The following is a 23,782-nucleotide window of genomic DNA, read 5'->3' as shown; positions in this document are numbered from 1 at the left end:
GTCTGCTTGCCACCCCTTGAATCTCAAACCTGTGCCCACAGTGAGAACAAGCCTAGGCTAACGTGCTGGAAGAGGAAGGTCCGTGTGGAGCTAGCCATTCTTCCTGTGGGCATCCTCGATCTGCTATTTGAAAGCTGATCTAGAAGAACTGTCTAGTCCACTGCATCCCAAATGACTGATCTATGGACACTCAAACTAAAAAAAAAATAAAAATAAATGGTTCCTTTAAGCTACCGAATTTTAGAATGACTTGTTATGCAGCTACAGCTGACTGATAGCTCTTCTCCATGTAAGCATAATTCAAAGTTTATTTTGGGTCCAGATTGTTCTCACATGGCTTATCCAATTACCTTGATAACTGCCAACTCTCCACTTCACTTTGCGCTGTATGGGCATGGTCTCAGTGCACAGCTGTCAGAATACAGACACCCTGGGAAGGTTTGATATTGGCTCTCTGATCTGCAGAATATGAAGTTGACTAATGTGCTTGAGATGTGACATATACAGTATAACATATTTCTTGGAGAAAACACAACTACACAGGCAGACACAAACATCTACAACTATACAAACTTCAAACAAGCAGTTAAAAAGTGAATGCAAATCCAGTTAGCTTTGTTTCCTAGCATAATGGCTCAGGATGTTTAAAACATACACACACACACACACACACACACACACACACACACACAAAACAACCTGTTTGTCACATTCTGAATTTGAACAGCGAATCCACTGTGTTCTACAGACACAGCCATAACGTCTCCGATTCCTCCTTCAAATAATGTTATTATTTTGATGTATTATTGAAACTATCACCAAAGGCTGATGTATCATTCCAGATGTCTGTGTAACTGCCTTGATTCTAATGATCACATTAGTGGCGATTAGCGAAAGGATCTTTGATTTATCTTAATTTTCAAATATGTCAGAGTGTCTTTTCCTCTTTTCCTGGCAGCCGCTCGCTCTTTGTCCGGCTCGCCCAGCTGGGCATTTTGGGAAAGCAGCCAATTCCAGGGCTAATGTGCTTCTGCTGTGATCTGACACTGATGCTGTTTCATGGAGGCAGCAATGGAGATAAGCGCTAATTGGATGCATTTTTAAAGCAAACCTTTTAGTTACTTAGAACAGAGCTTCCCCAATTAGCTTCCTTTCTCCTCTCTCTGGCTATGCAAGAACCACACTGATGTGAAAACACTGGGTTTGGAAGGGAGTCAAGGGCACTGCCCAGGGCCACTGAAGGTCAATTATGCTGAAGTCAGGGGAAACGCTCCAGCAGGCAGGGGGCTGAACTTCCGGGAAAACAGGGCAAGTGGAGGATATGGGGAGGATCAGATGTGACAAGAGGCCCTGCAGTGGGGCAGTGGCCCACGTACACTACCCTCAGCCACACCCTAAAGTGCCAGAAAGCAGAGGGAAGGTGTGGGCGGGCACTCAAGGAGAAAGAACCCGTGTTTTATAATGGCCATCATGGTCTCCAGGGGAAGTATTGTGCTTCAGTGGAACATATTTCAACTTTAGAACTGAGACTTTTAAATTGCATTCTTTAATATGTTATCCCCAGGTTGAAGAAAGTCTATTTAAATCCCTGCCCTCTTTAAGTTACTTGCAAGCTTTTGATAGCTGCCCAGAAGGAGAGCTGCTTAGTAAAGGGGGCAGGCTTGAAGGTCTTGATGTGGAAAAAAATAGGGAAAGATGCAGGCTAGGAAACCATTTCTTTCAGGCTTTTATTTCCGAGATGGATTTAGAAGTGAGACATAATAAGTTAATTTCCCTTTGGTTGGAAGCGAGTCTGCCATCATTATCTCATCCTCTCTGGGGGGTACCAGTTCCTGTGCTCATTTCAGCATTATTTAATAGCAGGGGCATGAGGATTAATGACCCCTCTGGGCCACAGGATTGCATTAGTCCCATGGTCAGTTGGAAAGGGTGAGTCTGGGTTTGGCTGGGTGGCTGCAGTGGGGCTAACAGGGGACAGTGAGGTGGGCGAGGTGGGGAGACAGCAGAGAGGAGGCAGCTAACTCTCCCTTCCTCTCCTGCAATTCTCTTTCTAGTCCTTGTTATGGCACCATCTGTCCCCACAGGCCCACCCCTGGCCCTAGGAGCTTTATCTAAGCTTCTGACTCAAGAGTTTACTCTACAGGAAGTTTGAATTTGAGTTCTGGGTTATAAAATTACACAAGCTGTGATTTTTGGGTGCTGGCACCATTATTTGAAAATTTACTTAAATTAACCGCAATCATGACGTGATGTACTTGATTTACTTTAAAGGCCAGACTCCAAATTTTGCAAACCAGTGGCTTCCTAAGCCAATATTTAACTTAGAGACGGATTTTTCTCTTTCCTCCCTTTTGATTCCTCATTTAATGATAAGATTGTGCATAAATATCTTGAATCTTTCATGCAGGCCATCATCTATACTCTTCTGCACGTAGGAAGACATCTTCCAGCAAATCATCATTCCTCATTTTGTCCTTTCTTTCCTCCTTTGCGGTGACACTGATTTGCTGGGAACATCTTGTACCTGTCACCAGAGTCAGCAAAGTGCTGACCTTTCTCTTTTACCACAGAACCAGAGCAGGCCTGGCTTTTGAGAAGTGACAGGGATATTGGAGCGATATGCATAAAATACATGACATTGCTGGGGAAAATGAGGCGAATTCTAGATCAGGATCACTTCCACAATACGCTAGGAGTCATTCATTTTGAAAAGAAGACAAGGCTGTGGAGATAATGGTTTTTAGAGGCTTTACCGGTTTCTAGTGGGCAGGTCTCTAATATAAAGGAAAACATGCAAATATATAGAGCGTGGCTTATAAATGAAGCGCCTCTCCAACACAGTGGTCAAATTTGCTCCCCTCCTCTCTCTATCTTCATGTTGAACCCCAGTCTCCTAGTTACTGGTCTCTTTCTAATGGGTTGAAATCTTGGATTGGTACAAAGCTCTATCATTTCATATCATCCCCAGTAAGTATACCCAATTCTAGAAGCTGCATACCTGATGGTTAGTCCTGTCCACTGTGTTGGCCGTGGAGGGGTGGTCTCTAGTGTTCTGACGAATCCGAGTGGAGTTTTGCTGCTCAATGGTGGAGGAAGTTGGGATACAGAACTCTCTGAAGCATCGTTTGAAGTTTTCGTCCAGGAATGCGTAAAGGACTGGGTTCAGGCAGCTGTTAGTGTAACCTAGAGCAATGCAGAAGTGCCAGGAAACGGTCTGAAAAGTAGTTTCTGGGATTGTTATCAAGGCTTTAATGATGACGTAAATGTGAATGGGGGTCCAGCAGACGATGAACACAGCTACGACCACCAGCACCATCCTGGTGATTCTCCGAAGATTCCTGTCCTTTTCTTTGGAGCCAGAGAGCATACGGACACTCTTGAGGCGTAAGATCATTAGTCCGTAGCACACCGTAATGATGAGGACAGGCATGATGAAGGCGAAGATGAACACACAGATTTTCAGCAGGTTCTCCCAGTACCAGGCTGGGTGAGAGAATGTTAGTGTGCAATCTATGGAACCTAGGTGGAAAAAAAAATGACAAGGAAGAATTAGAAGCACCATTTAATTATGACATTAGGTATTAATGTTGCCTTCTTGCTTACTAATTTTTAAGCTTGACCTTAGCTAACTTAAGGCTATTAGTATACATGCTAATAAAGAAATATTTAAAGAAACAGTGGGAGAAACTCAGCTCTCTGTTGATTTTTAGAAATAGATTTATTTATTTATTTATTTATTTATTTCTAAAGATCTCATTTTGCTGTCCACTTTGGTCTCACTAAGTTTTCATTCAACCAACAATTATGGACCTCCTGCCATGAGCTATGTCCTCTATGGGGTCTATGTTGATATAAAAAATATAATCACTGTCCAGAGTCTATAGGACATCCCAGCCAATGGATGTTTTCACTCCACTTTTTGATGGGTGGTTTATCATTCTGACATGAGGTCTAGAAAGATACTTTTTTTTTTTTTTTTTATGGAGACATCCACTTGAAATTATAAAACAAGCCTCTGCTTGCTTTGGGTTTAAGTTCTAATTACTCTTGGAAGAACTGTATTTTTATTTTCTCATCATTTTGATAAAATGCAAAAACATCAAGAACCAACAGATTATACTGGTATTCTCTTTGAAATGTTTAGTGGGCTTAAAATCACAGGGAAAATTCCTATTTCAAAAAATATTCAAAGACATTTTTTCTAGAAACCTATTTTATTAAAATTACAGTTTGACTAAGACATTGGAACACTCCAAAAAATTCTAGTTGGCTAATGACTTCACCAACATTTTGTTCAATAAACTCTCCACCCCTCAGGCCTGCAACATTACTCACCATGCCTGTACTTTGTTGTCGCCATGAACATCACAGGCAGACCAATGGCTGAAGAGAGGATCCAGTTGCAGACATTGATGATTTTGGCATTGCGGGGAGTACGGAAATCCAGGGCCTTGACGGGATGGCAGACGGCGATGTAGCGATCCACACTCATGGTACAGAGCGTGAATATGCTGGTGAACATGTTATAGTAGTCTATGGAGATCACGATCTTGCAGAGGACGGTTCCAAACGGCCATGTTCCCATGAGGTAATTGACACTCTGGAATGGCAGGGTACTGGTCGCCAAGGCATCTGCCAGAGCAAGGTTAAAGATATAGATGTTGGTGGCCGTCTTCATTTTGGTGTATCTAGAAAATGAAGAAAGAGCAGAGGCTGAGTCAGAAAAAGACAGCAATGTGAAATACTGGTAAGCTTCCAATAATTAAAAAAAAAAAAAATACACCTGCAAGGATTAGGGGAAAGCATTTGAGATTCATTATGGAAGAACTGTTTTCTTGGAGAGGGAGAAAGAGAAACATCAATAATGAGGGAGAATCAACCTGGGCATGTGCCATGATCAGGAATTGAACCATGACCTCTTGGTTCATAGGTCGATGCTCAACCACTGAGCCATGCTGGCAGGGCTGTTTTCTAATATTAGATTGGCTATTTATAGCCATGTGCCTATAGGCTAAATATATAATTTCTCTACCTATCAGTTTTCTTACCTATAAAATGGTTATGATAATAGGTATCATACTGATTTATTTATAATGTTCCAGGTACAGGTAACTCTCAGTCAAGTATCCAGACACTGGATAATTCATTTTAATTATATATATTTCAGATTTTTATAGTTAAAATTGTGGAGCATGGGTTGAGAACATGTCCTTATGTCTATCCATGTGCCACTTCTCTGGAAATGAAAGGAGAGATGCTTCCATTATGGCTAAGAGACTTAGCTTAACCATCTTTAACTTATACTTTTAGGAAGTGCTTATTTCCTGCTTTATTTGATTTCTGCTCATTCTGCTTTAGGACATGAATAGCATTTCTTTGATCAGAGGTTTTGCTTTCTTGATTCCTGTATTCTGATATAACTAATATTTATGTCGTATAGACATATATTACTAGGCTAAATCCTTTGATGTATATAAAGCATTATAGTAGTCTGGAATAGTCTTATTTGTGACTTTAGATCTTTGTTTGCAGATATGTAGATTATTCATCTCTTTAGACCAAATGATTTCAAAAACAGCATCAGAATATCTGTCTCAGGAGATAGTACATTTGGGTTTGTAGATAAAGGTGTTCTATATTTCTTATAAATACTTAGCTTTTAGAGCTTAGAAGTTATTTGCCTTCAAATTTGAGAGTTACAAAAGAAAATTAAATTTCTTCTATTTTAAAATCTAGTAGTTGTATATGTAAAAAAAATCATGTGTAATAACGTCAAATAATGTTATATCCCTAGGTATTTCTTATATATTGAAAAAACAACAATGAAAATGACTTCAAAATAGGATAAAATAATTTTACCAATATTAATATTAGAAAATTGTGTTTTGAAGAAACCTGAGTGTATATTGTAGATTACAAATATTTTAGAGGGCATAGTCAGTAAAATTATTATCTATTGTACTTAGTACAATAAATATAAAGCTTTATCTATATTTTTGGTGATGATATTGTACATATAATCACTCAATATAAGTAAAATATAAAAGACATCATGAACATAAAAGTTAAATGAAATAAAGATAGAATTACATTATCCATTTGGCACAGAGCCCAGTACAAGATGAATACAAGTAAATGCTTGTTGAGTAGAATTAAATGTAGGAGGTAGGGTTTGGGTGACTTTATTTATTTATTTTTTTGTGGCATAATGAAACAAACTTTTTAAAAGGAAATCTGAAGCTTTTGAAGTAAAAGTGAACAGGGGAATATTCCTTTTGCCTTGTCAATTTGTTGTTAAATTAAAGGAGAACTTTGGTCATAGAAGGTCATGAATGATGAGAAGTAGGATCTGGAAGGAGCTTTGAAGACTACATTGTGTGACCACCTTGCATCATGGCAAGAGAACCCAAGGGACAGAAAGCTGTGCAAACATTTGAGATTTTCTCCTGTTTCTATAGATTCCATCTAAAACTAAAAATGTGCCTCTATGCTGTATGCTGGGCCATGCGTAATTTTGGGAGTGCATTTCTGATAATGTTGTAGTTTGTTCCAGAAATACTCGGCCCACTGTTAGCTAAAACAAGGTAAGCATGCAAAGCTTTTTCATATTCTTTTTAAAGATGGCCATGCTGGGGCCATTGGAAATCCTGACTTTAAAAAAAAAATCCAATGTCATAGCAGAATTATATATTTTTAAAGGAGTACTGAGTTTGTTCTATTTTTTTTTTTTTTTTTACTCTCTAATAATCCATGGTTTAATACTATTAATTCTAGGACTCACAGTCCATCTCTTCAGTTCTTTGACTGACTTTCCAACTTTCTTTTGGAACATCTGCGCCTGCTATTGGCTTCTCAAATGCAATACTTCCCAAAGTGTGTTTTTCCTTTCTCATCCACCACCACCTCCACCACTATCACCACAAAATAATCAGTAACAATTGTTGGAGCCAGGATTCAAGCCCAGGTTATTTGTGGGTCATTAGCTACAATGCTTTGCTAGTTAATAACCATCTCTTATTGTGTTCTAATTGCTTCTTCTTGTTTCACGAAATAATTTCTTTCACCCCCTGAAGATATTAAATATGTTATTTTAAAGTCCTTGTATGATTGCTATTTAATTCTGTTTCTTTAAGTGTAAGTTCTTTTGTTTGCTGTGTCCTCCCCCAATGTCTTTCATGGTATAGTCACTCACTAACAATATGATTGTATTGATTTTGAGTTGACCCTTGAAGTTAATATTCCTTGGTGGATTGTTCACTGTTTCTGCTGTGTGGTCTCACCGAGACAGGAGCTGGAATTAGACTGCACCATACGGTTTCCAGTAAGAGTAGAGGACGGAATGGGCTTGAGGGAGACACAGTACACTGGTGGCTAACTTTTAATCCCCCAGAGCATTGCTTGTCTCCCAGGTACAGCCAGTATCTCTGCCCCAAGCACTGTATCACTTTTTAAATGGACATTGTTGTTTCTGTGTAGCCTGTAGACTGGAAAACACACCAGCGGCAACTGACAAGGCTGCACTACTCCATTGTGGAAACCCCTTCTTATGAACTCATATTTCATGAATGAAGTCATCAATGTCTCTAACACTCTTGACCTGCCTCTGTTGCATCATTCACTTCTTTCAAAAGAAGGAGGAATGACTTATGTTTATATGTTTAGGGTGAAGAATAGGATATGCATCATTCTGTCCCTTCTACGGTCTCTTCCTAAGGTTCAGCTGCCCAAAGGAAACACCTATTGTATCCAACTATTCCAGGTAGTAGGTTTCAAAGGGACTGGTCCCCATATGAGAAGGTTACCTGTGGTCCAGGTCTGTGACTAGATATGTTTGTGTATTCATTCTGGGATTAGAATTAGGAAGCTATTATAGCTGCACAGTTAAGTCACAACCACCAGCAAAGTATTTGCCAACAATAAAGATGATATTTTTTTTCTATCTGGTGATTCATTTCATCTTATCTCTCAGTTTGTCCAAACATTATCAGGGGAAGAAGGAGTGACATTTAATAGGATCCTTTAAACATTCAGGCTGCCTGCCAAGAATTTCCCCATCATTTTAATAAATTTGTGTATGGCTTTTCATTGATTTATTGCTTTAATTTGTGTTCTTAAAAAAATAATTTCTAAAAGTTGTTCTAGAGTTTGTTCTCAATCAGCCATCCTGAAAATGATACATTGCATAGGAATACCTTTAAACAGGTTTTAATTTGAGTATTGTATAAAAGCAAATCTGGCTTTTTTTAAAGAACTTGAGAATAACTTTCAACTTTTAGCATGCTTGCACATGAAATCTTAGTCTTGTGTAATAGATGTGACAACAATATTGAAATCAAGTTTTGTCTTTTAGTCTATAAGCTTCTGGAGTATAGAGACCATGATTAGTCTGTACTCTGCTGCCTGCTTGATGAGTCCTGCTGACCTTAAGCCTGCAACTAGATTATCTCTTCAGATTAGACGTTCCTGTTCATCTCATAGAAATACTTTCTGCTTTCCCATCTCATGTCATCATACTACTCCCCACATCGATTTCCATCATTGTCTCCCTCTATTGGCAGAGGAGAAGAGAGGATGGCACGTAGTAGTAGTGAGGTTGCATAATGGTGAGAAAGAAAAAAGCTCCTGAGAGCTTTTGGGAAGCCAGTTTAGTTGCTAACAGCCAGGCTGTAGTATTCGTTTATGGAACATAATTCTTTAGAGTATCAACTTCAGATGAGGACTTTCCATGGCTGTGATGCAACAAGACAAAAACAAGATGTCTCTATAACCAGACCTGACCAGAGGTAAAACCAAATCACCTGAACCACAAAAATGCCCAGCCTCTCCCTCTTCTGGTTAACATGAGGTGTCCACTGCTTCTTATTCAATGACTAGAGTCCCAGTGCACAAAATTTGTGCACTCGGTGGGTGGGAGGGTTCCCCTCAGCCCGGATTGCAAAAGGGCACAGGCCAGGCTGAGGGACCCCACTGGTGCACGATCAGGGCTGGGGAGGGATGCAGGAAGTTGGCCATCTGGGGAGGGACTGTGAGAAGGCTCCAGGGTGTGTCCGGCTCATGTGCTCAGTCCCAATCAGCCAGACCCGAGCAGCAAGCTAACCTACCGATCAGAGCGTCTGCCCCCTGGTGGTCAGTGCACATCACAGTGAGCAGTTGAGCAGCCTTAACATTTTATTAGCATATTACACTTTGATTGGTTGAATGGCTGACCGGATGACTGGACACTTAGCATATTAGGCTTTTGTTATATAGGATGACTCTAGCCTGATTCTGCTAATTCACCCTCTAGATAAGAAATTATTGATGCCCATGTGTCAAATTACTCTTGCTTTGAGCAATACCCTATCCAGACAGATCTCTGCTTCCTTGAATCTTGTCCTTAATCACCAAACATCAACTAAAATCCCGGTGGTGCCCCCTCTCCCCTCCTGAAGCAAGCTTAATAAACCCAGTAGTTTGAGCTTCAAGTCTATTCCTGGTGGATTTTGGCTGGTGAGCATGGGTAGCAGAGTGTCCTTGTTATCTGGATATTGTCCCAGCAGCAGCAGGCCAGCGGCAATTAGCAATTGGAAGGAAGCATTGGGAATTTTCCGGTGATGTCCACAGATGGGTACAGGCCACTTGGAGAGCACAGTAGTTACAACAGCTGCCTGCACCACAGGAGTCTTGGCAAACATACTCACCCCTTCATTGTCTATCTGTAGCAGACAGAACCCATTCCAGGTGGATCTGGGGGCTATGAAAGCTCGTATTGGACATCATCTTACTTTTTAGGGGGGTGCTCTCCTTTTTCAGAGCCCATGACCATGCACTGCCGCTGTAGTTGGATCCTCACCATGCCCTAGGCCCGTGGTCAGCAAACTGCGGCTCGCGAGCCACATGCGGCTCTTCGGCCCCTTGAGTGTGGCTCTTCCACAAAATACCACAGGCCTGGGAGAGTCTATTTTAAAGAAGTGGCGTAAGAAGAAGTTTAAGGTTAAAAAATTTGGCTCTCAAAAGAAATTTCAATTGTTGTACTGTTGATATTTGTCTCTGTTAACTAATGAGTTTGCCAACCACTGCCCTAGGCTAACTCTCTACCTATTCTGCATTCCATTCCTTCAATTAGTTATTGACTGTGGTCTTTAGATCTATCAGTCATTAAAGCACAAACCTACTTGCTAATTGTAATCAAGTGGTTTCTATTTACAGTGCTTATTTTCTGTATTGTCTATAAAATGTTTGTATTTAAACATATAAGTGTTAAGAGAATAAGAAATGAAAATCCTACCTTTTAAGGTAGAAACATTCCTGGTGATTCTTGAGTCATACCAACTGTTTACTTGATCTTAAGAGCAGGACCGATCCCATTAAAGTGCTATAAACCTACAGATCAGTGAATAACTAAACTACCTTGATTTTGATAATTTCCTCCTGTTTTGGGTTCTTAATCAAGTTAGGAGTAAAACACTCTTGCATGGGCAAGTAGGAAACACATTGGGCTTGGAATTAAAACACATAGGTGTAAAAAAGGTTTTGTGACCATGACCAAGGGGCTGAACTTTAATTTCCACAACTGTAAAGAGGTGATTACATTACCCCTAAAAATTACCACTAGGACAAATTAAATGACGATGGTGATAGATGCTATTTTTGGAGTGTGATAACCCTAGCCAACCTCTACTGAATGTTTACTTTCTGCCAAGCATTGCTGTAAACACTTCACTTGGGTTTTATGATTTAATCTTCATTGCAGACTTATGAATTGCATATTATTACTTCTTTTGTACATGACTAAACTGAGGTTCATGGGGGTTAAATCATTTGTTCAAAATAACAGTGGCAGAGGCATAATTTAAATCCATATCTGTTTGTTATAGTTTATGTTCTCCACTATTACATTGCACTGTAATAATATGTGCCATATAATATAATTTATCTGTGTGATAAATTATCTATTTATATATATATAAAGCTAATATGCAAAGTGTCCCCCCGGGAGTTCAACCAGGAGACCGGGAGTTTGATCGTTTGCTATGACGTGCACTGAACATCAGCGGGTTGTGTGGAATGAAGGGAGACCCTGGCCGGCAGCTGGAAGGCCCCAATCGGCCCTGATCACCAGCCAGGCCTAGGGACCCTACCTGTGCACAAATTTTGTGCACTGGGCCTCTAGTAAGTTTATAAAATACAGTAAGCATTTCTACATATATTTGTGTAAACTGATGCTCGCAAAAATCCTATTAATAGCTACAACAACTGTGGTTATGTCTCAGTATTAAAGAGAACTGAGGGTTAGGACAATTGTCAAGGACAAAAATGTTTAACATTGTAAATTTAAATGTCTGAGTGTTTGTTAATATGCAAGTAAAATTCCTAGATAATTTAAATTTTTGGGGGGTGGTTGTGTGTGTGTGTCTTGTAGATATAACGATTAGCAATGCTTAATAATAGCACAACCTATTGGAGAGAATTTTATATCGGTACTGTGTAAGAAGATGAAATAAAAATGTTATCATTGCTTTTCTAAAGGAATATATATTTTTTTATTTCAGATGGGAAGCGAGAGGGAGAGATAGAAACATCATTGATGAGAGAGAATCATTGGTTGGCTGCTTCCTGCATGCCCCCTGCTTGGGATCGAGCCTGCAACCCAGGCATGTACCCTTGACCAGAATTAAACCCAGGACCCTTTAGTCTGCAGGCCAACACACTATCCACTGAGCCAAACCGGGTAGGGATAGCATTGCTTTTAAATTTTGCAACAGAGGTTTTTAATTAACATTCGTGAAGACTTAATTTCCAAGTTCATTTGTCAAAACTGTGAATGAGCTATCCCTGTTCATTCCTTTTAATGTGTGATAGTACATTCGGATACCTAAATACGGGGTGTCCCAAAAAATGTATTCACACTTTAACAACTGATAGCTCAATTTTGAGAATGAAATGTATTTTAGTAAACACTGCCTTTATAATTATTGAAAATATGTGTATATATTTTAGGGGGGCACCCTATATTTTGGTATTCTATGAATTCCTGCAAAAGTAGCTGCTCCAAAACTTTGGCGCCAATTGAAGAAAAATAAAAGTTACGCAGTTAGTTCCTATAGATCTTGGCTTATATAAAATTATACCTTATGGTGACTGTTTTCCATCTGAGGAGTATACAAATCTTTATAATGTAACTACTATGCTGACCAGGATTTTCCTAGGAAACAGAAAGTAGTTTATTGAGGTTTTTTTTTTTTTTCTAAGTAATTTTAGGCAGGGAGATTTTTGGAAAGCATTTTTCTTCCCCTGTGGAGAATTCAATAGCATTTGTTAGAAGAAAATATGATTCATGAATACAGCGGTAATGTGGCAAAGCAAACAAGTCCCATTAGTTTTTAAAATCTAAAATTTCAGTCTTATGGTCCAAAAAGGGTTATTAAATCAATTAGAATTATCTTCCAACTTGGACCAGACTCATTTGGCACTAACAACATTTCTAGTTGTAAATTAATGTGTATAACTGTATTTTTAATAGGAAAATGCCAATTATGACCTTGATTTATATTTTTTATATAAAAGCCTCTAATACAATATCTTATTGCCTTTCAGGATCATCTATTATTTTTGAAACTTTCTCCGTTTTAATTTTCATATTATTGTGTGTTTTGATTAGATCATTGCACATTCATTTTTACAAACCTGAAAAATATAATAAGTAACCTTAACGTGTAGAGGCAAACTAATAAAATTTTATGTTGAATACTCTAACTTCATGATCAAAGCTATACATTTCACAGTTCTCTTAGCTAAAGGTAAAATTTATATTGGACTTTATTTATGAAATAAAAAATCTAAAGCTTTATAGACATGTTCTTAATTTTCATAGAATGCATTTTATTTTTATAATACATTTTTTTTCACGATAAAACCCTCTGAATGTCAACTTTGAGTCAAACATACTAGGTGTACTGGTTAATGACAGATTTTGTAATCAAAAACACGATAATTTCAAGAGAAACATCAAAAGTGCTTTATTCAAAGTAATGTCCATCTCTAGCTACCCATTTCCCTCATCTTGCAGGTAATTTGTGGATACTGTCCCAATAGAACTTTTCTTGTTTTGAGGCAAACCATTCAGAGACCCAATTTTCCACTTCTTCGTACGTTTTGAAGTGCTGCTCAGAAAGTGCATGTGTCATCGATCAGAACAAGTGGTCATCTGAAGGAGCAAGGTCTGGTGAATACGGAGGGTGGGTTAATACTTCCCAGGCAAGATCTTTTAACGTGTCTTTAACTGGTTTTGAAGTGTGTGATGGTGCATCATCATGAAGCAAAATTACAGGCAGTCCTTGGGTTACGTCGAACTCGAAGTACGTCGTTTCGTGGTTACGTCACCATCTCCCATTTATTTATTAAAAAAAACAGGTTCTGTCATTTCAACGTATGCACATATGTGCTTTATGTTTTTTATTATTTATTTACCACAAGTGAAGGTCAGGAATGGTTATCTTTTTTTAAATTTTTTTTTACTGTTTCACTTCATTACTGCTGTGTCTGTGCTCCATGTGAGTGACGAAGGTGCTTATGTAGGTGTTACGTGGCCGTAGGAATGGATCTCCCACGTCACCCAAGGACCTACTGTACTTTGCCGTGTCTTCCGGCCCATTCTGGTCATTTCACGATCAAAGCGTGGTTCAAATTGATTATTTGTTGTCGGTAGTGATCAGTATTAACGGTTTCACCTGGCTTTAGAAGCTCATAACACACCACCCTTTCCTGATCCCACCAAACACAGAACATTGTCTTCTTTCCGGAGGGATTTGGCCTTGCAGTCGATGCTGATGGTTGACCTGGATCAACCCATGATTTTGTGCGTTTGGGATTCTCAAAATAAATGCACTTTTCATCGCCAGTCACAATTCGATGCAAAAAAACCCACTCTCTTTCGTGCCTTGAAGCAACATTCTACTGATGACTTTTCAGTTTTCCATTTGTCTTTCATTCAGTTGATGTGGCACCCACTTTCCTTCCTTTAAAATCTTTCCCATTGCTTGTAAACGATCGGAAATGGTTTGCTGAGCAACGTTTAATCTTTCTACAAGTTGTTTTTGAGTTTGACACGCATCTTCACCCAACAATGCTTGTAATTGTTGGTCTTCAAAATTTTTAGGTTGACCTGGATGTTCTTTGTCTTTCACATCGAAATCATCACTTTTAAAGCATTTACACCAGCGTTCACAAGTATCTTGAGAGGGAGCATGTTCACCATAAGCTTCCTGAAGTATTCAGCAGCACTTTTCTTCAAAATAAAGTAATGAATTAAAACTTCCCACAAATGCTCTTTTCTTAACACGAAATTCAACATTTTTAAGTGTAAAAATATCTATGATGTTAACACCTTCAGCAAATTTGACATATGAAGTTTTGAAGCTTGTTGTCAATACAACAAAATAGCATAAATATCAAATTGCATATATATCAAAATATGTGTAACTCCATCTATTGGAAAAAAAATCTGCATTATTAACCGATACACCTATTACATTTACGTAACATCTTTTTTAATTTTAATTTTTGCCAAGTACCATGCTAGGCAATCATTCTCAACTGATTTATGTCCCCTCTGCCTTGGGGGGACCTAAGGTCTGGCGAGAGAACATAACCAACTGTTTCAAAACAGAATGTTAGATATGATGGCAAGGTAGGAGTGATAAGGCAATGTTGAAAGGAACATTTTACCTGCATTTTGGTGTCAGGAAAGTTGCGATTATTACAGTTTTGTTTCATCAGATGGAGAGTGCCCATGAAAATATTAAATTTACTTCTTGGGGTCATATGGCTGGTCCATGCTGCTGAGGCTTTTAAAACTGATGATGGCAGGAGGGGCTTAGAAGAGGATTGACCCCCAAATAAGCTTATCTATTATCTATGTTCCAGATAGATAGACTCATTGTTTCTCTAATGAGTCTATCATGTGTATGTTTTTCAGAGACAAATATAAACCTCTGTTAAGTACATTTTCACTGGCAAATTTTACTATTCATTTTACTGATAGTAGTCATCAAATTTTATTGCCTGTTTATTTTTTTGTTTGTTTTGTGAAATAGGACTTCTTTTTCCTGACCTAAGCCTTGTATTTTTCTATTGAATGGTTGGACTATAATAGAGGTCAACAAAGCTCCTTTAGTCACCCAGTATGACTTCCTGTGTGTACATCACTATGATGATTTTACTTGACCAATTACCCCCACCAAAATACTTTAAAAATATTTTTATTGATTTCAGAGAGAAAGGAGAGGGACAGAAAGATAGAAACATTGATGATGAGAGAGAATCATCGACTGACTGCCTCCTGCACACCCCGTACTGGGAAGCAAGCCCACACGCAGGCATGTGCTCTGACTGGGAATCAAACCTGTGACCTCCTGGTTCATAGGTCTACACCCAGCCAGCCAGGCCCCACCAAATCAAATATTTTGATTTGTTAAGTTCCACATCTTCGTCTAATTTAACTGGAGTGTTGACTAATCTATTATGTTTCTAATAGATTGAACTTCCCAAACTGTGTGAACAAAATGTCTCAGCTATACCAAAGCATAGTTTCTATTTTTTGTACTAGAATTAGAGCAAATTTTTTTGACAGAGTAGAGGACATATATATTTTATGTAAACTTTGGTTTAACACTAGCTGGTTTGGCTAAGTGAATAGTGTCAGCCTGCAGACTGAAGGGTCCAGGGTTTGATTCTGGTCAAGGGCAAGTACCTTGGTTGTAGGTTCTTCCATGGCCTGGGCCCTGGTTCAGGCTCATGCAGGAAGCAACCAATCAATATGTTTCTTTCACATCGGTATTTCTCTCTGTCTTTCTATCTCTCTTCCACTCTCTCTAAAAATCAATGGAAAAATAGCCTCGAATGAGGACTAAAAAAATATACATGTTTTAAAAGGCAATTAAAGCAAGGGTATATAGAAGAGCATGTTCATTTGTATTTGACTTTCTAAATTAGTGAGAAAATAATTAATAATTATAGTCTGTTGTGGAAATTGTCATTTGTGTTTTATTGTACTTTTTATTTCTTAATTACATTTGACTTCCAATATTGTTTTATATTAGTTTCAGGTACACAGCATAATGGTTAGACCTTTACATAATTTACAAAGTCATTCTCTGATAAGTCTAGCACCCACCTGACACCATACATAAGTTATTACAATATTATTGACTTTATTTCCTATCATGTACTTTACATCCCATGATTATTTTGTAACTACCAATCTGTACTTCCTAAATCCTTCACTTTTTTCACCAAGCCCCTCAATCCCTCCCATCTGGCAACCATTTGTTTTCTGTGTCTATAAATCTGTTTTTTTTTTTTTAACTTAGTTCCTTTATATGTATTAATATATGCTTTGTGGCATTGACTCATGTACTAGTGTTGTTTTTTTTTTTTGTGTGTGTGTAGAAATGTGACATATTTATAGGCAGGAAACTTTGTTCAGAGTGGTAGTCCTTTTTTAAAAGATGGCATGAATTTCTCCGTTGATACTTACGTTTTAAATTCCACACAAAGGACAGTGATTTCAAAGAACAGAAGTGTCAGGTCTCACATCCAGCGTGAGCCGTCCGCAGCCTGCCTTCTGGGACAGGGTCTCAGAAGTAGGCTGGCCATCCTTCCAGCCAGTGACAGAGGAAGACATATCCGGAGCAATGAGTCTTGAGATTTTTTCCCCCTCTGAATACCATTCATTTAGTACTCTACCATTTTAAGGTATTATACTTACAACTTGTAAAATGTTTACAATATCTACTTTGATAAATACTTATAAATTATAGTCAATAGAATTCTCTTTCATTGTTTGGTGAAAATTAACCATGACCCTCTCCTCTCACTTTTTTTCTATCTTGTCTGTGAGACATAACACCTTTAGATAAATTTGGAAGATTGGATGGAGACAAATCAGGTTATCCCATTGCTGGGCTTGGTGATAGAGGAAGATGAATTACAGTAATTGTAATAAACCTTGGGGGTGATGTTTGTCTAAATACTGTGGTTAAAAAACACTAGGTTAGTTATTATGGCTCAGTCTTTGGCATTTGTCAGCTGGTGAAGTTGTACTTTTGGAGAGAGGGAGGACTGTACCTATTTTGCTCACTGGTGTATCTGGAGCTTCTAGGGAAGTGCTTTGTGTATAGTTGGTGTTCAACAAACACAGCAAATAAATGAATGAGCCTGTCTATACTCAGAACATTTTATGAAAAATCAAATTACTCAATGTAATGAAAATTAAATTTGTATACAACTTAAAGGCACTGTCTTTATTCTTGCATATACATGTTTTGTTTATTTTACAAGTAAGTAAAATTAACCTTCCTTTTGTCATCAGGAAGAAAGACCATCTGAAGGGTCTCAAATAATGTTGTCTGCTTTTAACAGGGCCTCTTATTGTAGTGGCCCGGGACCACCAACATCACCAGAAACATGCTCACATTTAAGTTCATTCAGCCCATGTGGTTTCCTTTTTGGAGACGATGGGGGCTGAGTGAGTATGAAATTATAGTGTTGGTAATAATTTCACTTGTTCTCTTGGCAGGCACAGTCAGCTTCTGATGTTCAGGTTATACTGCCGGCAGCACTTTTCAATTAACATTTGATACTCCCCCACAAAAATACTTAACCTTTCCCTGGCACCGAACCCCATCTTCAGTGAAAAAATGCTCAGAAGCAAAAGGGCCTCTTTATTGATCACCTTGTTCTGCACAGTTTCTACACTTGGGATACTCTCAGTTCTCAGAAACTCTGCAAGCCTCAGGGATGTTATTTTCTACCTTGCAGTAGTAGAGTTTACTACTGGGGTTTCAGATGTTGACAAATATTGCCTGGGAAGTCCTGGAAAAATCCATAATGAAAGTGTTAGGCATATACAGGCACCCAGACTCACAGTATCATCATTAATTCTACCAATAGCTTTTGAACCAGTTTACTATGATTAGTTTTATTGTGATAACAGAACCCAGGACTAGGCACAGGGATGCTATCATATATATATATATATACACATATATATATATATATATATATATAGTTATATATATAGTTATATATAGTTATATATATAGTTATATATATATAATTATATATATATAATTTCAGAGAGGAAGGGAGAGGGAGAGAGAGATAGAAACATCAATGATGAGAGAGAATCATTTATCGGCTGCCTCCTGCATGCCCCACACTGGGTATCAAGCCCACAACTCGGACATGTGCCCTGACCAGGAATCGAACTGTGACCTCGTGGTTCATAGATACCTGCTTAATCACTGAGCAATGCCAGCTGGGCAGGGATGGTATTTTAAATGCCTAAATTTCCAAAGTTAGTGTTCAGAGAACATCATCCTTATAAGTTATTTCTTCTAATTCAAATAGGGGACTCTGCTCGGTAAAAAGGAGTTTCATCACATGCAGTCATTATTTAGACAGATCCTGTTCTAGAGTTTTGACTATAACACCAATTTAAATGTGAAACATTTATGTAAGAAAAATAGCTATTTTTCTCCAAAAAGTAATTGGGTTGTCTATTTTCTTCACTGAATTCATTGGACAGCATAAGAAGAACTTATTAATAGGGGGTCAAGCAAGTTGCAAGTATCTGTCCTTAGAATGCTTTCACATCATCATGGCTTCCAGGAAGATGACTGTGGCAGAATCCAGTGCATTGGGAAGGAGTGGACTGGAATGGGGTATGACAACAGTGATACCATTCAAAGCCTTGCTTTGCTTCTGCAAAACTGTGATTCAAAACGATAAACTATATTTCAAAATATTAGAACAGATAATATAGCTGATGTATGGGAAGGCCGACGCACTCGGTGAATGATGAGATCCAGGTGGCTGATGGTGCGAGCCCAGTGAAAAGGTAGATACTTTCTCAGTTGGAGAGAAGCAAATAACAAAACTCTACTTTGCTGGAGCACTTTCAGAGTTTTCTGCACACTTCTAGGTATCTTATCTAAGGGGGACCTGAAACCCATGAGATTAAATATGATCATTATTCTTTTCGTGCAAGTGAAAGATTTAGGGAATTTATGTGACGATGATAACGGGAAAGGGGCAGAGACTCAAACCTGAGTCTTTTTATTTCAGGTTTAGCACTCTGTTCACTCTCTTATGCCTACTGTGCAGATTCCATTGGCGAAATTTAAGGAAAAATTTAAAACATCTTGAGCTTGAGCTTTGTTGAGAGATAATTTAATTTACAACTTACTCAATAAATTGCCTCCTGGAGTTCAGAGGAGTACACATATGGACAGAACTCTTAAACCTCCTTGCCAAACAGCTGTCATTTTTCTTATTCACAAAATGGAAAGCTTGTCTAGATCTGTGCTTCTCCATATTAGCTTCACATCGAAGCCACTTTGGGAGATTTTAGACCTCCCTAAGTCCAGGAGCTATGTCCAGAGATTCTGATTCCATTATTCCATTAGCCTTGGGCAGAGGTGGGTTTTCATTAAAAAAAAAAAAAAAAAAAAAAGACTTTGCAGGTGATTCTAAGATGCAGCCAAAACTGAGAGTCACTGAAATGGAGGCTGTGGAAGGCCTTCTCCCATGTGTCGGTATGTTGCCAGGATTTATGCAATAGTTTTGATGATCCATGAGTTCTTCTGAAGGAAACTCACATTTTATTGCTCATTTTATCCTGTATTGGTTCCTGGCTGAATTTAGATCCGGTTCTCACTGAAGAGATTCTGGAAACGGGAGCATTCTTCAGCTGGACTATATGTCATCCAGTTAAAACCCTCCGAGGGATGTGGTAGTGTGAGAAGTGGCAGGTGGCAACTCCCGCTCATCCCGGCCCTGCTGCGCCTGCCTGCCACTGCCGCTGCTTGGTAGCACTGCTGGGGATGCGGGAGAGGCTTGCGCTGCTGCAGCTGCGCTTGCCAGCTGTGAGCCTGGCATCTGGCGCCTGTTGGTCAGCGGAGCGGCGCTCCCACTGTGGGAGCGCACTGACCACCAGGGAGCAGCTCCTGCATTGAGCATCTGCCCCCTGGTGGTCAGTACGCATCATAGCCACTGGTTGACTGGATGTTTGGTCATTTGGTTGCTTAGGCTTTTATATATATACTAGAGGCCCTGTGCATAGCATTTGTGCACAGGCGGTGGGGGTCTCCTCAGCCTGGCCTGTGTCCTCTTGCAGTCCAGGACCCCTTGGGGGATGTCCTCCTGCCAGCTGGGATCGGGCTTAAGCCAGCAGTCAGACACCCCTCTCACAGTCTGGGGCTCTCGCGGTCCTGGACTCCTCACTCCTTATGGCCCACCTGCAGCGGAAGTGGGAGAGGCTCCTGCCACCACTGCTGCACCCACCAGCTGGGAGCTGGCTTCTGGCTGAGCAGTGCACTGACCACCAGGGGGCAGCTCCTGCATTGAGCGTCTGCCCCCTGGTGATCAGTGTGCATCATAGTGACCAGTCGTTCTGCCAATCGGTCAATTTGCATATTAGGGTTTTATTATATAGGATATATAAATATTTATTGAATTTTAAATAATAGCAGGAAGTGAACATTTTATCTCAATACTTTAAAAGATGCAGCATTATACTCATCTCTTAACATTTTGTTAAGTTTATTGGTATGACATTGGTTAATAGATTATGTAAGTTTCTTGTGCATAATTCTAAAACACATTATCTTTATACTGCATTGTGTGCTTACCACACACAGTGTAATCTCCCTCCACCACCATATGATTGACCCCCTTTTCCCTCATCTTTTTAAAGGGAAAATAATATTGCTGAACTGATTTTGTAGATAAAACACCACAGCTTGGAAACAGTACAGTTACAAGTCTCAGCTAAACAGACGTATTTTCTTCAATTCTCTGTTACTTTCCTCATCACTTCATTGGTCACTGAACTATTTTTTTTTTTTCCTGTTTCACAGTCATCTTCTCAGCGGGTTATCTGACCTTGGATTAAACACTTGAGTTGCCACAGGTTGGTGTTTGGGGTGACCTTTTAGTGGAACTTTCAGTACAGAGAAGTAAAGCAGAATATCATGTTCCCAGTAAGGTAAAATGTCACCATCCTTTTCCAAGTCACTAAGAGGTCAGAGGTAATGCCTTCAAAGCAGACTCACCTAACCAGAGTCCTCTTAAACTCTGGAATAAGATCAACTTGCTACTTTCACAGACACTTGCTTCTCTAGTGGCCGTCGCTTTATTGAAAAACATAAACTAGAGGGGAGAAAAATGATGAGGGAAAATACCAAGAGATGCAACAAAAGAGAATAAAATATAATGTTTCAGATGGCAGAATTTCTAGGTGCTTTGGTAATTTCTCTTCATCCTTTATTCTCCAGGATTCCAGAGATAAATATAGGAAAATTCATTATTTCCACATTATTCCTGCTAACTAAACCTAGTCTGTCATTCTTTAGGTAAATGAACCAAAATCATGATTTGCCACTCTAATAAAAAGAAAATTATACCGGTTAGAGACATTCAGTGGTATTGAACTAATAAACAATCTGTCCTCGGAAAAATCATTTATATTTTCTGTGCCTCAGCTTACTCACCTAGCACTGATCATCTCTAGAGTCTCCGTTAAGTCCTACAAGCTTATGATTCCATGAATTGTCTAAGGAAAACGAGAAACATATTTTCCCTTCATCAGACAGGCCTTTCTGATTTTTATTATCATAACTGCAAAGTGAGGTGCACTTTTTATATTTGATGTGAATCTTTGTATTGGATTACATAAGTGAATTTTTATAAAATAAAATGTTTATAAAAACAAATTCTTTAAAAAAAAGTAAATGTTAACAACAATAAATTCTTCCATTGATTGTCTCCCTGCATTACCTTCAGTTGTTAGCTTTCTTCTCAATAGATGGTGCTGTTTTCTCAGAGACGCTACTTATTCCTCATCAAAAGATCAGGGAAATTAGTATCTCTCTTTAATAATCATTAATTAAAGAAATCAGCCCTCTAAGTAGAAAGACTCGAGTTACAAGCAACATGCAGTACCTAGATAATGAAAGCATAATGGGGAAAATAAACTGTTAAGTGATAAAGGAGGCCTGCTGAAACCTTTAATATTTGCTGAGTAGATGGAGCAAATATTGTAGCCAAACATGAAAATTCCATGTTCCCTACATACATAGAACACATAGAACCCCGAGTAGGAAGAACATCTTAAATCAGGAACCATTTTAAAGTGTTAAAATATTGATCTACTTCAACAAAAGTGAATCTATAGCATTCCATATTAACATGCATGATTTGAACACACGCATCAACACTAATACAATCGACCCCGATCTCAGTTAATCTTGAGAGCTGGCACACACTGTGCCAACTCAGCCGGGCGCACCTGGGAAACAGAAAACGGACCTCAAACTCTTTCGAAATAATATCCCTGGATAAAACCACTTTTCATTTCTGAAGAGCACACCATTACAACATCCTATGTAGTAGTTTATAATCCAGTTTTATGTTGCTTATTGCCCTTTGGAGGCCCCGAAACAGACATATCCTGCACTTTTCCTGAACCCAGTTCAGTGCTGACTGAATCAGCCCCTAGCAGATCCGCAGCTGCCCACTGAAACCTGGCAACACAACTGTCATATTTGTTACAACAAAGCAACACTGTGGAGAGACACAGGCAAACTTCCTCTATGAGTGTGGCCGCAGGGTAGAAGGAGTGGGGTCAGGGCTGCTCTGAGGAGGGAGGCAGGGTGGGGACCTGGTGCAGCAGGCTGTGAGAAACCAGCAGGAGCAGGGAAGTTGCCAAGGTTCACCTCTGGAAAGGACTGAGAAGGAGACCTGGCCCCCCAATGAGAGGAAATACACTAGAACTCTTTTCCCATTACTCACAAATCACTGTTTCCAGAGCTTCCGCCAAAGACACTGGGGGAGTGTGCCCAGATTAAGGGCGCTCCGAGTATTTATTTTTTATTTTTACTTTTATTTATTTATTTCCTTTTGGCCAGAGCTTCATAGCTTTTACCAAAGCAACTTCTCTGAGTCTGAAATTATGGGTGTTTCTTTGTCAATGGGGGGAAAACAGAAATGTAGGATTTTGCACTCAACCACCAATCTGTTGCCCCCCCACATTCTCCCCTGTTTAACCTCCCCTTTCTCATCTTCCCACCAAACACTCTACCTTGGGGCTCAGGTGTCCCCTTATGCCCCCCCGGCCTCCCGTTAGCCGCTGAAAGCCCCGTTCGGAGCTCAGACGCCCTTCTTACCTGACAATCACATACATGACCAGGAAGTTCCCGAAGAGACCCACCACGCACACGACGGAGTAGAGGGCCATGATGGTGACGGCCGTGATCGTGGAAGGGCTGCTGGTCGGAGGGCACAGGCTGTCGCTCCCGCTCAGCGCCGTGCGGTTCGGACCGCACGGGTCGGACAGGTTGCCATCCATGTGGGAGAAGTTGACCCAGGAACCGGGGTTCGGTGCTGGGGCGCAACTTGCAGAGAGCGTGTAGGGATCGGAGCAGTTGGCGGCGGCGGTCCGGGGGCCGGCGCCGCTGTCCATGGTGCTGACGGCCGGCTGGGACCGCGTTGGGAGGTGAACCCGCGAGCACGGGGGACTTTTCAGGATCTGTGCGCGCCTCAGCAGCTTCCTCCGGCCGCTGCCAGGGCTCCTGTGGTTCCTTCCAGAGCCCAGCCCTGGCGAATCCAGGCGGGAGCGTCAGGCAGAAGGGGGAGAACTGAGCCTCTGGCGCTCTCCTCGGCTTGCAGCCCTCTCCCACCTCGGTAGCACAGAGACTAGTCCCCGGCCCCACACCGCTGGAGGGAGGGGGAGGGAGGGCAG

The 23,782-nt window shown here is 39.9% G+C and overlaps 1 protein-coding gene across 1 annotated transcript; it reads right to left on the bottom strand.

Annotated features, from left to right (window-relative positions):
- Nucleotides 1-414: 414 nt before the first annotated feature.
- Nucleotides 415-23,503, bottom strand: OPRM1 (opioid receptor mu 1). Its single transcript, XM_054722233.1, has 4 exons — nucleotides 23,208-23,503; nucleotides 4,336-4,688; nucleotides 2,999-3,519; nucleotides 415-459 (listed from the first exon to the last, which is right to left on the bottom strand). The coding sequence occupies exons 1-4, from the start codon at nucleotides 23,501-23,503 to the stop codon at nucleotides 415-417; spliced, it is 1,215 nt and encodes a 404-aa protein (XP_054578208.1).
- Between the last annotated feature and the right edge of the window lie 279 nt (nucleotides 23,504-23,782).

The sequence above is a fragment of the Eptesicus fuscus genome, chromosome 10, assembly GCF_027574615.1.
Source record: "Eptesicus fuscus isolate TK198812 chromosome 10, DD_ASM_mEF_20220401, whole genome shotgun sequence".
In the NCBI taxonomy this organism is placed as follows: domain Eukaryota; kingdom Metazoa; phylum Chordata; class Mammalia; order Chiroptera; family Vespertilionidae; genus Eptesicus; species Eptesicus fuscus.
The sequence above is the reverse complement of the archived record's forward strand: the minus strand, read 5'-3'. Positions and strand labels throughout refer to the sequence as shown.